This window comes from Callorhinus ursinus, unplaced genomic scaffold (genome assembly GCF_003265705.2).
Source record: "Callorhinus ursinus isolate GAN/ISIS: 27379988/994484 unplaced genomic scaffold, GSC_fseal_2.0 scaffold12, whole genome shotgun sequence".
In the NCBI taxonomy this organism is placed as follows: Eukaryota; Metazoa; Chordata; class Mammalia; order Carnivora; family Otariidae; genus Callorhinus; species Callorhinus ursinus.
The window spans coordinates 25832674-25850467 of NW_027397074.1; the positions used below are offsets into that span (position 1 = coordinate 25832674).

At 40.5% G+C, this 17794-nt stretch overlaps 1 protein-coding gene across 14 annotated transcripts in view; it reads right to left on the reverse strand.

Annotated features, from left to right (window-relative positions):
• ICA1 (islet cell autoantigen 1) overlaps positions 1-17794 on the reverse strand; it is a 142793-nt gene that overhangs the window by 89659 nt on the left and 35340 nt on the right. For all 14 annotated transcript variants that reach the window (XM_073898862.1, XM_073898872.1, XM_073898864.1 and 11 more), the window contains one exon: positions 15975-16173. In XM_073898862.1, the coding sequence (XP_073754963.1) occupies positions 15975-16173 (199 nt within the window). The remainder of the gene's footprint in view (positions 1-15974; positions 16174-17794) is intronic.

A 17794-nucleotide genomic window follows, 5' to 3' on the forward strand; every position in this document is an offset into this window, starting at 1 on the left:
GATTTTGAGTCTGGAGTCTAGGAGACAGTAGGGCCATCAACAAAGCCAGGTAAATTGTAAAAACAAAAGGCTTATCTGAGGAGACTAGACATGGAGAGAAGGCAATGTCATGTCAAGTGGATTGCAAACTGTGAAGAGACTTATAGGGTCCCATTATCTTAAGTGAGAAATCAGGCTTAATGGATGAGATCCAGTGATCAATGCCCCGGTGACAACTTACTAGGTCCCTTACAGAATGTGAGGATAGTGAAAGAGGACGGAGGATCTGATGACGATTTTTGAGGGATGCCCTGCTAGTCAGCTTGAGAAAGAAAAGGTACCTATTAGTGAAATGAAAGGAAGGAGAAAGGAAATTTTCCAGAAGAAGCAGAATAGTGAATAGGTGAGAAATCACTTCCTCCCTATTCCCAGGACTTTGGGCATAGCCCACAGCACTGGTGTTATCATGTATGCGTCTGCCTCTTTTCCAGCATGGAGGGACACACTAAAGGTAGAATATAGTCTTCCTCACTACCTGCTTGGGAGTTTGCAAGGGGATTGCCTCTCAAGCCTGTCTCTCCTCCAAACAGGATCAGCTGCATCCAAGTGAAGCAGTGCAACTGATGAGGGAGGGTGGACTTTAGCTCCCCAGGATCTCCTTGGGCTCTTGGGGTGTGGAGAGGAAGAAATCCAGAAGATCTCACCTGACTTGTGGAAGGAAGAGGAGGGTGGCCGAGGGTGCAGGCTGGTGAGCTTGCCAGGGAGGGGCCCTGGGTTGAAGGCCAAACTGGAGTCTAAGGTAGTCTGAGTTGCCATTACGGTGATTTCATCCAGGGAAGGTGGCTAAAGCTCCTAGAACGTTGCCAGAACTGAGAAAGAGACCAGGGCCTATCCTAGCTACAGGCTTCAGGGACATACCATGCAAGCACAGACTGGCCATATTGCAGCAAAGACAAGGAAAGGAGCCAGGGGAGTGAAGATGGCTTCAAGAACGCCATCCTCCCTGCCCACCTCCAGGACATAGTCAGCCCCGTGGCCTCCTGGGGGGAAGTAGGATGGAATTCTGAAAGAGTGTCGCAAAGAGACTACTTAAACTGTGCTAGTAGGAAGACACATTTTTAATAGATTGAGCATTTAAACTTAACCAAGGGAGAATATTTAACCTCCTTCAACCGACAAGTCTAGAAGCCCCCACCGTGCATGCTCATCAAGAAAACAATTCTGGTCTAGAAAATAAGGATATATGTATGTAGAGGTGATCTGAGTAAATTTACAACCCCTTCCCCTCTGGTCCACATTCTGTGTGACAATGAGTAAGTTATTTAACCTCTTCAAGCTTCAAAATCCTTGTCTGTCAAGAGGGGATCATGATATCTATCCTCTGAAGAATTTTAACGAGTTTATTTATGTAAAATGCTGGCACAAGAGAAATCTTTAATAATGTATTTACTAATTTTGTTATCATTTCTACTATCAGGTTCAACTTCAAAGTTTCATTTGTCTTATTCAAGAATGGTTGAACATTTGTCAAGAAACGCCAAAGAACTATATTCCTGGCATTCTTCATTTATGATTTCACAGCCTCTCATCCATCCCTGCAAGAACAAAAATGTCGTTCTGCAACAAATGAGAAGTACTGTTTTCATACCATCCGACTCTTTCTCAACATCTTGGTACTCACTACAGAAAGTACCTCAAAGCCAGGACATTATTTAGGAATAATGTTAGCCATAACAAGCCACAGAGTACAACAACGGCAGCGTTGCAGGACGTGGTGGTGAAGCCTTCTCCATAACAAGCCACAGAGTACAACAACGGCAGCGTTGCAGGACGTGGTGGTGAAGTCTTCTCCATCTTAGGCTGATCTAGTCCTAAGCAGATGGACCAGTGATGGGCAGTAGACAAACCACACGAACCAGGAAGGATGCAGGGGCGTGGGGGGAGGCAGGATTTATTTGTAATGCGGCAGTCATTTTTTAACATGCGTATCAGGACACTAACAGTGCCAGATTGCTCCTGGAAAATTCCCTGTGTTGAACATACGTAAATTAATTCTCAGAATTATTTGCTGTGTGCCCACAAAGCAGTATGATCTTGAGTAATCAATTCTAGATATTAACTAATCTGAGGCTCCATTCTAGCTTTTTCAAGTTTTCTGAGTCAGCCTGGAGAACACTAAGGAGGGTTTAGTGGAAACAAGAAAAAAGATTTAATTAGCAAGATTAATACTGATTGTAGATGAGCAAAGTAAGTATATTTGGGTGTCTGTGGTATACAAATCTCCAGGCTCTAGGGTTTAAGAAAACATATATGGTGATTACCAAAAAGCACAATAATGCTTAATATAGTAGGACCCCTGGGGGAATCAAGTGGTTTCATTTAACTGACTTTTCCATATAATTCAAGTGTACTCTATTTTTTAAAAACTTTAAAAATGAGAAATCTTTGTCCTTTAAACACTCATACTTCTGAATATCTATCTTGTTAGAGAAAAATCACCTTTTTTGATGGATTAGTGATCATTGTGAGCATCAGCTATCCCATAGTGGTGTTCTGGGAAAATATGTCTTAAGATGTGGCCAAGGGATTCCCCAGCAAGGGAATCACCTTGGAAGCTCGCTGAAAATCAGACCCCTGGGCCCCACCCCAGGCTTCCTGAATCAGGATCCTCAGGTGGAATCCAGGATTCTCCATGTCCAACCTGCTTCTCAGAGGATTTTCATACTCAACATGAGCCAAAGAGGCCCTAACTCAGGGTTGGTTGTATGTGTGTCCTTCACAGGAAACATCACAGAGGACTGCTGTCTATCTGTGCCTATTTGTTGTAGGGCCTCTCTGTTGGTTCCCTTCTTCTCAGGAATCAAAGTCTTTCCATAGTGTACTGGCTTTAAACCTACAAGCCAATATGCACAGGATCCTTGGACAGAGTGCTGGCCTTTGTGATGTTTACTTTCCATCCATGAGCCTTATACCATTCATTCGGACGTGGGGCTCTGAGCTTGAAGTATCCTGCTGTGGGATTTAGGCACCTGACCCCAAGGAACCCATGCTGAACACCAGCCATTTCACCTCAAAAGGGCACTCAGAGAGCAAGGTAGAAGAAAAGTGCTAAATGCTGAATGTAGAAATGTGACTAGATGTTCAGAAGACAGATTGACAAGCTGGCCTAGTGAGAAGAAAGAAAAAAATCCAAATACTCTCTAAGAATACTAGTAAAATGGGCCTTTGGGGTCAGAGAAAATGAGAATGGAGGATGCAGAATGTTCTGGAAGATGTGTCTCCTGCTTTAATGCAAGGCTGGGTCTCCTCCATCACAAAAACATTTTCTCCCATAGCGACTTCACTACACCCAGGAATCCATTTATTGGATTAGGAAGAACTAAGGGCAGAAAGGGTAGGAGCAGCATTGATTCTGGATTCAGAGGACTCGGGTTGAAATCCTGGTGCATATATGTGACTGTGGGCAAGTCTGTCAGACTCTGCCTTTTCAGTTTTAGCTGTGAAACAGGACAAAGAATTCACGTACTTGCTGAACTGCTGTGTAGCTTTAATGAAGTAATGAATATGAAACAGCTTTTTAAATTGAAGAGCATTTTACAAATATTTAATCAGAAATATTCTGCATTGTGTACATATTTAAGTAGCTGCTACATCTATCTATATGGCAGAAGGCTAAGAAAAACCGTTGGCTGGGAAAAAATTCAAATATGTTAATTATCTCATATAAATAAACTGATCATATTGTTCAGTGTAGAACTTAAATATCTGCTGTGCTTTTGTACTATAAAAAAGATATCTTTAAAGTGAGCAGTATTTTGACTTTTGCACAACTTATGTTTAACATTCTATTAAAATATGTTGTTCTTGCTTTCTCAAAGGATAGGTGAAAAAACTGATCAAATCTTCATTTTATTTTCAAAACCCTCTTTCCTAACATCAGTTTCTTAATGTCTACTCTCCTTACATGATTTATTAGCTGAAATGGCAGGACAGTGGGGGAAATGGGGACATCCCAGAAGAGAAGAGAGGCAAGTAGGTCAATACTGAAAACAAGAGGTTTGCCCCAAACCTAAAATACACTAAGGATAGGAAAGAGGGAGGCTAACTTTGGAAACCATTGTCTGCCTCACATCACTACTTTTAGCTGTTGCTTTTTAAAGTAGAAAGATGTGCAAAAATTAAAAAAAAAAAAAAAAAAAAAAAAGGCCGAGCTAGTATTTTCAGCAGAGAATTAAAATTAAAAGCAGACGGAGGCCCGGGTAATAAGGACCAATAAAAGCTTGAGCTGACATAGCTTCAATTTACAAATCATTGGCTTTTCCTGGCAGGGCTTGGGGAAGGAGGGTGAGGAAGCATCGCCTACATTGTCTGGATGAGGAAGATAAAGAAATCTTTAAAATTAAAGATGCTTCCAACTTTTTAAAACACTGATTTATAGTGACCATGATAAAATCTCAGGGAAACCCGAGCACACTGCAGTCTCTGGGAGCCCTAGTAGCTACGAAGCCCTTCTGCCTTCCCAGTCATACCTGATTTTGATGTGTACGTTCGGTTAGGGAGCCCAATTCATAATATGTGCACAGAAAGACATGTGCTTTAGCATCTGCGTGTATTTCAATTTCTTTTTAGACTTGAGCATTAGAAGGCCCTTGTAAGAGTATTAAAAATAAACGAGTAATAAATACTAGGAAGCCAAAGTGGATAGAGATTGATTTATGACAACTGATATTACTTCTCCAGAAATTTTAATGACAAAATCAGTGCTCACAGGCACATAAGGATGCTTGGTTTCATCTGTAAAACCTGGAAGGCTACCAATTAAAAGGAACTGATGAAACTGCTAAATTTAGAGTGAAGGGTTGAGAGAGAGACTGTAGTGCTGGCAAGATGTTGTCTGAGTGTATTAATTGGCATGCGTGAGAATTAGATGTGGACAGTGAACACAGAACACGTCATTCAAGCCAGCAGAAAACCTCCAAGTTAAGAGACTCAATACCAGCCTACATGATGCTACAACCCAACTCCAAGGACCTAACATGGGGTCCAAACCGTGGAGAGTGTTCCCGTTGAAACAGCTGCCCACTTCCGCTTTGATTCTTTTTTGGGAAAGGATTTTCTCTACATTCTCAATGCTGTGTATCAGAGAACTTGTTCCTTCTAGGACAGAGAGATGGGAAAAGTTACCTGTTTACTTTCTCACCTTTTCCCCAAACCCTTCGGGATAAGCACAACTCGGCTCGCTCCAGTTTTCTTAGAACCATGAAGCCTTTCAAAAGAAACATTCTCCTCTTTCTGGATTTTGGTGGATTTCCCTCAGGCATTTGCCTTTGATCCTTCCTCTCTTCAGTGACTTAACCACCTCACATGGCTCTTGAAAATGAGTTCAGCCTCCAAACTCTTCATCTGGCTGTTCATGTGACATCATTTTTGGAACCTGGCTTTTCATCTGTTTTTGTCAACTTAAGAGTTTTCTATCCGTATTCTTTCCTTCTACCAAATATTATCTATTCTCACTCAAATCTCATTAATTCTCATTATTTTTATACATGTAACCGGAAGGATAATACATGCGTAGGGCACAAACTTTAAAAGCCCAAAAAAGGCATATGGTGCAACTCCAACCTCATTCTCATACCCTGTCTCCCATCCCCCAATCTAGTCCCCTGCCGCAGAAGCAATCACTATTGCCAGGTTCTCCTGTATCTTTTTTCCCCTGATTTAAGACAACAAAACAAAACAAAACAAAACTGAAAAGGAACAAGGACCTAAATGTAATAAATTTTACTCTGCCAGCTTCTTTTCAGCTTGCCAGTCTATTTGAGAAATTACTTTATATATTTCCCATGCATTAGTCTATGGGCCTTTCATATGGTCCTTCTTCCCTGTATGTGGGTTATTTTCCGAGTCTTTCTGCCTGGACCTCTCTCATAATATGAACTAATACCCATGAACTAAGTTTGCTTAGAAGAATGCAAAGTCCTACCTCTGAAGGCTGGGGGAGGGAGGGGCAGCTATTTAAAAGAACAAAGCAGAAAAAAAAACCCATCCCTCAATTTGTTTATGTAATTAATCTATCTTGAGAAGTATCCCTTATCCCAATGTCAGCAGTCACCAGAAGAACCACAGTAAGGAATCAGCATCTAAATGACAATGGTTGTCTCAGGATCACAGCTGGGGAGTGAATTTAAATAGATGGATGGACAGATAGACGGGTAGTTGGATAGAAAGAGCCAATCAACTGTGAAGTGTTACCAAGACCTAAAATCATATTTCATTTGATGGGAACAACAGAGGCCTGATTAATGCATGTGGGAATTTCATGTCAAAGTTATACCAATGGCCTTTCAAGGGCTTGCTTCTTCTTAGGACTCCCTGAGTCCATGTGAAATTGGCCAGTGTAAGATTTTAGGACTCCTATATATGAATTTCATTCATCCTGTGTAATGATTAAGTGTGGGATAACTGTTGAATATGAAAAAGAATTTTTTCCCTTGGGATAGTTCTATTATACCTGGAATTGTCCTGAAAATTTTATACTAGAAGAGTAAGCATATACATTTTATTTTATTTTTTAAAGACTTTATTTATTTATTCATAAGAGACAGAGAGAGAGAGAGAGAGGCAGAGAGAGAAGCCGGCTCCCCATTGAGCAGGGAGCCCGATGCGGGACTCGATGTGGGACTCGATCCCAGGACCCTGGGATCATGACCCGAGCCGAAGGCAGACGCTTAACCATCTGAGCCACCCGGGTGCCCCAAGCATATACATTTTAAAGCTGCCTTCTATTCAAGGTTTTCCATTCACCAAAACTTATTAAAGGAGGCAAAGTGAAGCCACTGTGAGACATGTGAGTTGAAACTGGTGGAGAAACTGCATGCTTTAGTGAACAGAGCCACCACGGACCAGGTCATACGCTGGATAACATGTGGGCCTCCATGGCTAATCCCCCTCTGAGATTACTATTATGTCAGTTTTCTGAAGATCAAGTAATCATCAAATGTCTTTTTTTTTTTTAACCTCAGAACTATGAATGGAAATACCAGTTTTCTATGAACTCACTCTTGTGGTAGTTCAAACACGAAGTATAGATGGACTTAGGACTTGGATGCAAGAAGATTCTGAGTTTTCCTGAGAGACAGGAGAATGGTGAAGCCACTAAGAGTCTGTGACTCCATCACACAGCCAATACTACTTGGATAAATTTTGTCCGAAATACTTTGTGTGTTGGGGGGGGGGGAGTTTTTCAAAAAATAACCCAATAATTTATTTATTTATTTTTTTTTTTTAAATAACCCAATAATTTAAAAAGTACTACTCAAAACCTTTCAATATCCCATGATGACAAACTAATACAGAATACAGGTTTTTCCCAAAAGCAATTGTGATTCAGAGTTTTCTTTCTGAAATACTAATTCTCCATAGCCAATTAAAAAATCCAGTCTGATGTAAAAGTGACAATTCAGACAACCATCAAATCATTATTTTTTCTTTCCTGTCACTGAAAAGTCTGGTTGTAAAGAAGAATGTATCTGAAGAAAATTATTTTTAACTCTAATAAAAGTAACTTACAGTACTGTAACGTTATTGGCATTCAGGAAATAGTAGATATAGTTTGAAATTAGTTTGAAATTAAACAAAATCACACTATTTTGTGTACCTAAGCACCATTTTGTAATATAAGAATAATAGCACAGTGGGATGGATCCCTAAAGCATAAACATTCAAAACCAGAGTGCTTAGCTAACCCACGAGGGCACAACTGTCTTCTTTTATACTAAATTCTTGAAGATGGTAAGAATTGCAACCAGTTTGCCAAGAGAGAATAAGAGGACTAGCTGGGAAAGATGATATTTGAGCTGTTAACCAAAAGGAAGAGGGTAATCTGGAGGGGTAGACAGATAGGGCAGACTTGGAGATGGAAATTGGAGAGACAGTAACTAGTAGATCATACTACTTGAATACAGTGATTTTCCATTTAAGCATAATCTAAAATGACACCTTCTTTAGGAGCTACCAGTGGAGACAGAAGCAGATGGAACAGTCTGCGGTTGGGCTGGGCGGGGAGGGAGGGAGGGAGGGTGTCATGGGCACCAACCACTCCTCTGACCCTGCAGCCAAAAGCACAACATGATGAAACATGGAAATAAGGAATCCATCTAAGACATTCTAGCTGCTAACGCACTGAGAAGCCCTTGTTATAAAATGGGCTTATTATATCGCAGCATTTTGATCTGGAACCTGACGGTTCTACTCAGGAAAATCTTATGTTTTGTATATTATCATCCACAAGATTCCAGAAACCAGGTTTGCATATGCCATCCAATACATATAAGTCTTAGGAAGAAAAGCCAGACAATTTGGCAAAAGGAAAACTTTCTTGGCTGGGATCATTTCACACTCAGATAACACACTTTTGTCCAGAGTCTACTCTGAAACTTGAGAGTTAAGTAAGCTTTTCCCTCAAACAACTGGAGAAATGCCATATGCAAAGATGTGATACCTCTCTCAAGAGAGAAGTACTTCTCTTCACTCCCTCATGAAGAAAAATCTATTTTAAACCAAAACATTTGCTTTTATAGTATTATATAGGTTTATTTTTAAAAAACATAGCAATATTTACTATTCTTACAGAAATTAGATAATATAAATTATGAATTAGTATATGTACACAATATCTTCTAGGATGATAAAATCAAATGACTCCTTGCTTGCAGAGCCCAAGTCTCAGTTTTATTCAATGACGGGATTAAATTTCATTCAGTAATAGAAACATTTATAAGATGCATATTATGTTTGTTTATTATGTATTTGGGGTTCAAAGGAGGGTCTTAAAGAGTTATTTCCACACCCATGTTCATAAAGTAGCACACTATTCACACTAGCCAAGTGATGGAAGTAACCTAAATGTGTCTGTTGGTGGATGAATAGATAAATAAAATGCAGTGGTATAAGCACAGAATGAAATATTATTCCTTAAAATTATTATTATTCCTTGAGACATCCTGCCACATGATACAACATGGATGAACCTTGACATTATGCTAAGTGAAACAGGATAGTCACAAAAAGACACATACTGCATGACTCCACATATATGAGGTATCTAAGGTAGTCAAATTCATAAAAACAGAGAGCAGAATGATAGTTACCAGAGGCTGGGGGAGAGGGAAATGGGGAGTGGATGTTTAATGGGTATAGAGTTTCAGTTTTGCAAAATGAAAAAGTTCTGGAGATCTGTTGTACAACAATGTGAATATATTTAACACTACTGAACTGGACACTTAAAAATGGCTAAGATGGCAAATTTTATGTTATATGTTTTATCATAATTAAACATTTTTAAATTCTTAAAACTTCTTAACTTCAGCATGCACTAGAGGTACCTATAAATCAGAGGCCAGCAAACTCTTCTGTAAAGGGGCAGAAAGTAAATATTTTGGCTTTGCAGACCACAGTCTCTGCTGTAACTACACAACTCCCCACGGTCTCATGGAAGCAGCCAGAGATAATACATAAGTGAATGCGCGTGGTCATGTTACAATAAAAACTTCACTTACTAAAACAGGTGGCTGGCCCGTGGGCCAGAGGTTTCTGACCCTTGCACAAGTATTATCTAAATAAAAGATAATTAGAATCATTTTGTACAAATTTCAGTCTCCTCCACCCAAGAATTATGAGTGAAATATTCTTCTTTTCCAGAGTCTGAGATTAGAGCAACAGGATCAAGCTGACTCAATGAGACCAGCACTTACCCTGTAGGAGGAGGAAAACACTACACTGACAAAGGACAGGGTCGCTCTGCACCAGTGTCCACACTTCTCTACAGATGAGCTTAATGATTCCAGAGCTTAACAATTTAAAGAATATTAAAGATGTTACAACTGGAAGAAAGCTTGGTGATCATCTAGTACCTCTTTCTCCTTTAGTGAAAGAGAAAATTGCAATAGGCTCACTAGACCTCTCCAAGCTGTAACAGCTGGTATAGGCAGGGCTGGGGACAGAGGGTAGGGCCGTCCCAACTCTGAGGTCATGCTCCTTCCTCTCTATTTCCAATCAGAAGCATTAGAGCCAGCCGGCCCCCAAGTCTGCAAGTTATCTGTTTCATGCCTGCGATTCCAAATGGTCTTGACTTAACCCTGAAACTAATTTTTGCCATTCGCTGAGATCAAGGGGGAAATCAATAAAGACACATAGACCCCCCCAAAGGCCTCATCTCATGAAATTCAAAAATGAAAGCAAGGGTATAATTATGTGTTCCCTTTCCCACTTGTGCCGTATGAAAATGGCATGTTTTTCCTATGGCATTTAAGTAGGATAAAGAAACAACCCCCGGGGGGGAAGGGTTTAGCAGCTTGATTTGATCTTTTTGGAGACCACAAAAAAATAGGCTCCCTAGTTACACAACCAAAACAAACAATAAGCACACACCAAAAACCAGCAAATGAACCTGTGAAACAGATAGGTTCAAAAGTGTGTTAGCTTTACAAAAGGAACTTTCCCCTCATCAAAGAACTCAAGCCAGTGCATAGGGTTTTAGCCCTAGAAGAGACAGAAAAGATAATGGGTCAAACATCCTCCCTTTTATGTATGAATTAAAGCAAAGCCCTGGAGTCAAGGCACTGCTTAAGCAGGCTCATAGGGTTGGTCTATTGTGTGGACCCAAACCTGAAATTCTCCACGCTCACTCAACACGACTCACTGGGGGGTCTCATTCCTGCCCTTGGCACTGAACTGAAGCAGAACACCAGTGCAAGCCAGAGAGCTGGATGGCCTGGGCAAATAGGAAAGGCTTTTAACACAGAATGAGGAGATGGCTGAGCGGTGATATTCCTGCATTACTTGGCGTCTCCAGCTCCCGTGGGACCTGCCCTCAATTGCTAAAAGAGCCTGACCTCTGACAAAGACCAATGATTTCAGCAGTAATTAATGATACTGTCAAATTAATTAACCCAAGTCTTTGTCCACAGGAAAAAAAAGAGCCTCTAACGTCAATATTGCTGTTTACTAGTCCTTGACCAAGCTCTATGGACCCAAACCTTCAGTTGGACACAGGAACACCCTGGCTGATGACCCCAATAAGGCCCCACATATTAAGCCACTGTTATTTATTAACAAACCTTCTCACAGTAACATATCCTTTGATAACAGGACTTTTAGTGAGTTGACAGCTCTCCAAAATCTAACACTATTTTAAATAGACACAAGCCCAAGAATACCAGTGTGTATCATTCACATTTCCTACAATACCCTTTTAGATACCCTTTTGAATTATGGTGATGAAACCCTAGACAAATGCTGTAGGATTTGATTAAGCCATTTAATAAATGGCCCTCATTAAAATGCTGGTTCCCTTGTTCTCGTCTATAAGGACTCCGACTCATAACAAATGCCCACATATACATTTCCATATTATCTCTTTAGAGGATTCAGAACTATTTTCTTACACCTAACGCAGCTTTTATTCCATTTAGAATAATTACCCTCCATCCCATTTCTGACTTTCCAGAAAAACAAGACAGTTAATTGACCACAGGAGGACTCTCTCAAGGGCATCAGGCTGCAAAAGCTCTTCTGTGAGCTCACAACTTAAGCTGATGTAATCTGCTACAAGAAGCTGACCTCTATTTTTAAATCATACCCTTTTACTCTGCCTTCAAAGGGCACATATATCACACATTGTAACTGCTCATAAAATACTTTGTGGCGTAGTCTCCCGTCCATTTCCCTCCTGGGGTGAATCACACTGTCAAGAGGGGGCTTCCAACTGCTCCTACGTCATCCAGTTCTGAGCACTGAAATTCATCCACCATTTCCTATTATTTGGTCTTTAGGAGAAGAGCTACATATGGCCACACTCTCCAGGTGTCTTGTTTATCATGGTAATTTTGACAAGGAACAGATGACTAGCAGGGTCCTTCTTGAGGGCTGGGATCAAACTTTTCCACCTCTTTGTATTTCCATCCCCAAATATAGGCACTTAATAAATGCTTATTAGTGTTGCTGCTGAGAGATCTGTCATCAGGCCCATGTGCTTCAAACGGTGCCAGAATGAAAACAGATTATTTGCTTTGTTTAAGTTTTTCATTCATCATTTTGGTCATGCTCACTGTGTGTTATTTAAAAAGTTTTTAGCACCTTGAAAACATGATGAGAAAAGCAATGGTTGGAAGAGAAAGTACACTTGGTCTTGCTATTTATTTATAATTATTCTGCTCATTTCTAAGAAAAGTGAAGAGCTCTGTAATTAAAGTGGTACAATTACAGAGTGTGGGAGAGGGCAGAACGTACACTTCCCTGGGTCCGCGTGCATCATCATTCTCGGGCACCCAGGTCTCCCCCACGTCCTCCCAGCAGCTTGGGTCCTCCCAATCCTTTCTCCACCTTACGTTCTGGGTGAGCTGGTGAGCACACAAAGATGACCATGCTCCTCCCCACCTCGACACCCTCCCATTCCCCTGGCCTTCCGGAGATGTCCCTTCTAGCCTGGCCCTGCTTACCTTTCCAGCTGCCGTAGTACGGGCACCCCCATTCCCACACCTGCTCTGCCTCTGTGCTCTGGTTGTAAAAACCTTCCAGGTACTTCCAGGTGCCCTGTTTGCTTTCATCTAAAGGCCACTGTCTAAGTTTCTCCCTCAGCCTGGAACTCTGCTCAGCTGTCCCTACTCCCTCCCCCCAGCTCCTTCCCACTCATCCTTTCCTGTCTTGTTCAGATGTGACTTCCTGTGGAAGCCCCTCCTAGCGACCCTGCAACACCATGGGTCACCTCAGACAACAACACCTCATCCTACTGCATCACGTTTACTTGCTCCATCCCCACGTGACTACATGTGACAGGAGGGAGGGATCCTGTCTGCTTATCTGCTACTAACTATATCCTTGTGCGTGTGGCCCAGCACACAGTGGGGCTTCCATATTATTTGTTGGGAGGATGAATAAATGAATGAATGCATACTTAAGACTGCAACCAGGGGGATCACATCTATGAGGACGAATTAGAATTCTGTCTCCTCGGAAAGTGTAAACTCCAAAGAACTGAATTTATAGCAAAATGCTACTTTAGTTCTGGATTCACCAGTTGAAATGTGAAGGTGGCAGCTGGCTCTGCAGAGGCTGAGACTCTCCCTCCCACAGTGACTCCTAAGAAGCCACCCACAGTCAGACCCCTCTCCCAGAGGTCACAGAAATGCGTTTTGGTAACATGTTTCTGAGAGATAAATGGAGACTCTGTTTAAAATGGAATCCTGCTGGGACAAAACGCTAAAGCTTGCTCACAGTTAAGCTTCATGTTATCAACTCCAAGTAAACAGCAAACTCCACAATTTAAATTCATTCCAAAGAAAGCAGCAAGCCACAAATTAATAATGCTACTTCTTAATTGCAAAACCCTATGTCAATTCCAACACATCACAAGGTGAGTTGCGTGGGGTCAGAATGCCTATTGATTTGAGAAACAATGGGTCTGGGACTTGAAACTCAATGGCTGGAATCTGACCATGCTCTATGAATGCTAGTCTGGCCCTGGGGTGTGACAGTGAAGAGACGAATATAGTCCCTGTCCTCATGGACAGTCCTGCCTAATATAGAGGAGGATGGAGTCCTGAACACTGACTTCTTAAAAAAAAAAGTCTTTCCCTAAATTCAAAGTACACCATGTTCAGCTATTAAATTAAATTCAGCACATATGGGATTGTAGAGTAAGGCATCTCTTCAGCTACTTCTGCATGGAAAAGGATTCTTTTAAACCATATTTTCCAAAATCAACAGATTGATGACACTAAAGAGTGGGTAATGTTTCAACATTCAAACCAAATGATGAAGGGCTTGGTTTTTATTTCATTGTTACACAGCTAGTAACCACCCTCCAAAATAAAACCAAATAAACACAAGTCCACGTGAAATTCTCCTGCCTTCCAGAATAATTGTATTTTTAAATTTTTTAAAAAGATTTATTTAGGGGCGCCTGGGTGGCTCAGTTGGTTAAGTGACTGCCTTCGGCTCAGGTCATGATCCTGGAGTCCCGGGATCAAGTCACGCATTGGGCTCCCTGCTCAGCAGGGAGTCTGCTTCTCCCTCTGCCCCTCCCCCCTCTCATGTGCTCTCTCTCTCTCTCATTCTCTCAAATAAATAAAATCTTTAAAAAAATAAAGTAAAATAAAAAAATAAAAATAAAAAGATTTATTTACTTGAGAGAGAGAGTGCAAGCATAAGTTGGGGGAAGGGGCAGAGGGAAAGAATCTTCAAGCAGACTCGCTGCTGAGTGTAGAGCCCAAGGACAATTTGGGGCACCATCTCATGACCCATGATATCATGACCTGAGCTGAAACCAAGAGCTGGACACTTAACTGACTGTGCCACCCAGGTGCCCCATATTTTAATTTTTATTACATGGTACATAAAAGGTGCTCAATAAATATTTGTTGAATAAATCACAGGACAGGTATTACTAGGAAAATGTCAATTTTAGGTCAATTTCCTTTTTTTTCTCTTAAGGAAAAAATCATGCATATTTTCTGGGATTCTTTCATTCCCTTGTCTGACCTTGGGCTAGTTACTTAACATAGGTATCACTTTCTTCATCTATAAAATTAAATCTGTGCCTTGATTATTGTGAGGCTTAAAGGAGGTAGTAGATATAAAATGATTAGCACTATTCTCTGCAGATAAGGTTTTTTTTGTTTTGTTTTAACTTCTCTACTCCATCCTCCTCTAACCCACTAAAAAAGTGTCAAAGACAAACCAAATTACTGGTGTGATTAGAAAGTCAGGAAATTTCTAATGTGGCCTGCGCCTTGATTTTCACTTTCATAGAATGAGTGAGCTTTACTTTTCAGTTCAGATTTTCCATGAATTCAGAAATCTGCCTTGCTAAGTTAGATACTGCTACCACATTAAGGTTATCTATAATCAGAAATAAAATAAATTCTGATTTCCTTCATAGAGAGGGACTCCAAACTACAAATGAAAATAAGATTTGGCTTTTAAAAGAATTTGCATCAATCTAATAGTAGGTCAAGAATTGGTGACCCTATTCTTAAGCAACAGAAGGTCCCTCCTTTCCCCCGTCCCACACTCTTCACCTCCTATGCACTAGCAGGGTTTCCCATTCACAACTCCATGTGGTGTACCTAAAAAGAAATCTAGGGATTTTAAGCAACATCACTAATTACAAACGGATCATTTGAAATGAGTAAGATAATTGACACAATATTATGTCAAACCTGACATTTGCTTGATTTTTTTTTTCTTTCACACCCTGAAATACAGCCAAATCAACCAAACAAAGAACTACCAAGATTGTACACAACAGTCGCTGCGTTTTCATAAATACTCAGTGTATGACTGCCACCTAGTGGTGGGATATATCCTTGTATGGCCAAATATCCAAACAGCTAAATTGACATAAGATAATTAAAAAGCCAAGGGAACATTGTTCCTCTGCTGCTCACCAGTTATTTCAGGGAAATTTAAGAGCATACCCACCTTCTCAGCTAACTATTTTCTTCAGACAAATTTCTGAAGAGGCCTACTGCAGATGGAACATTAGTTAATCCCACAACCAAACCCCACCACTTCTCAACCACTTCACAAAACAAAGGAGTATTATTCTATTAATTTTAAAATTCATTAGCAATTAAAAAAGGTTCTCCAATAGCCTGTCCTCACTTTCCAGTTTCATTTGATCTAATCTTGATTTTTAGTTACGCATGAAAGCATTTTAAAGTGACAACCTTACAAAAAGTGTACATTATATGAAAATCCAACTTCAATTAGAACCAGTTACTAAATCCCAGCAATTTCCAGCTGTCTCTTCTATCTTATCCTTAGAGAATTATATATCACATTAATTGGTATTCTGTCACATAAAAAGACACTGGCAATGATTAATTGCATCCTTGGTGCTTTTGAGTTATGTCTTCTTCACCAGAGTGATTCAAATCACACCTCATTACCTTCCAGCAGGTACCCCTCTTGGTAACCTTCATAAAATCTCCTACCTTCCTGAACTTCTCCATTTGCTTGTAGAGGTCTGGATCAAGCTCCTGTGACACATCCTTCATCCATAATAATGCCCCTCTGTATTCAGTCCGGCACTGCTCCATGCGATTCACCGTCAGCCAAGTGTCTGAGATGGCCCGGTGCCGAAAAGTCTCCACTTCTTGGTGAAATCGACACAAAGGATTTCTCAAGGCCAACCTAGACAAGAGGATAAAGCCATAATCTTGAAACCAAGCAGGCCAGCAATTTGCATCCTTGACAGTTTACCAATCTTAAATTCCTGAGCCTAGAAGAGTGCCTGGAATATAGACAATGCTGCAGAAATATTTGATTGAAATGGATGAACTGATGAGTCAACCAGATTACCCATGTACTGATCCCTTAGATTACTGTTATTTAACTGGACCACTGGGAAGTATTTCCAACAGTACTGTTGGGGATAGTCTCATGCCTGAGCAAAGAGTATTTATCTGGAGCTGGAACCAATCCTGTGTTAATGGAGAAAGGTCAAGGCATAACCATTTCCCATTTCTATTCTTGGCATCCCTGTCTCTGCTCCTCTGAAGCCTGGCCCTTTGAGGAGGGATGGACTTGTTCATGATTAGGGTCTCCCCTGCTAGGTCATTTTGGATTACTCTCCAAATGCCAGGGCAATCTCCTGCTTGCTCCAACAGTCACAGAGAATGGAGCATGAACAGAAGCATTTTTTAAATATGATTTTACCTATCTATCATCTATCTATCTATCTATCTATCTATCTATCTATCTATCTATCTATCTATCATCTATCTATCTTAGAGATGGGGGAGAGAGAGTACATGAGCGGCGTAGAGGGAGAGAGGGAGAACAAGAATCCCAAGCAGACTCTGTGCTGAGTGCAGAGCCTGACATGGGGCTCAATCTCATGACCATGAGACCATGACCTGAACCAAAATCAAGAGTCGGACCCTTAACGGACTGAGCCACCGGTGGCCCAAACAGAAGCATTTTTAAATGGTCTAGGAAGGGAGAGAAGCACTGTGGATCTACGTGCTAGGCACAGACAGGTTATATGATTGATCCTTATAGAGAAACAAAACTTGAGGATCCTATGCCACAAATAAATGTATATTATACAAGGTGGATATAAAATAATTACAATGTTAGCTTTAACATACCTTTATTTAGCAAGAAAAAAATGTTTGAGGCATATCAAACTTTGGATGAAATATTTATTTTGCAGGGAAGGGAAATATTGCTTCTTTCCTACCCAAAATGAATAATGTCACATGACTTACACTCTTAAAATACAGTTGTCTCCATGAGGTGGCAGGGCATAGGTTCAAAACATGAAAATGAGTAATTACATTTCAATTTAAAGGCAAACTTATGAAGCTGAAGAGAACAGTAATGTTAGTGAGCTGAAGTCAGTGCTTGGCAGTTCCAACAGTACTGTCAGATTATAGACGGGGGCAATAAACTGTTTAAGAAAAAAAAAAAACCCTTTTACTATTTTCTCTCTTCCTCTTTTCTGTAAAACACTGCTTTTAAATAGCATTTCTCTAAAAAGTTTGCTCACATCATCCTACATAAGTGTTGCAGGTGGTTTTTGGACATATTATGGTGCCATAAAGTAAGCTTGTGCTTTATTGCCACTGGATTAAATTTAATACTCAACTTTCATCAAATTGAATGCACAGTTGTAGCAATGACTATCAAATAAGTCAGTAAAACAAATGCTGGTGTGAAGGTTTATAAAACTGGGGACTTCTATTTAAAGAGAGAAAGAGCCCTCAGCTGTCCCCCTAAGGAATCTGTTCATTTCTGGACTCCTCTTTCT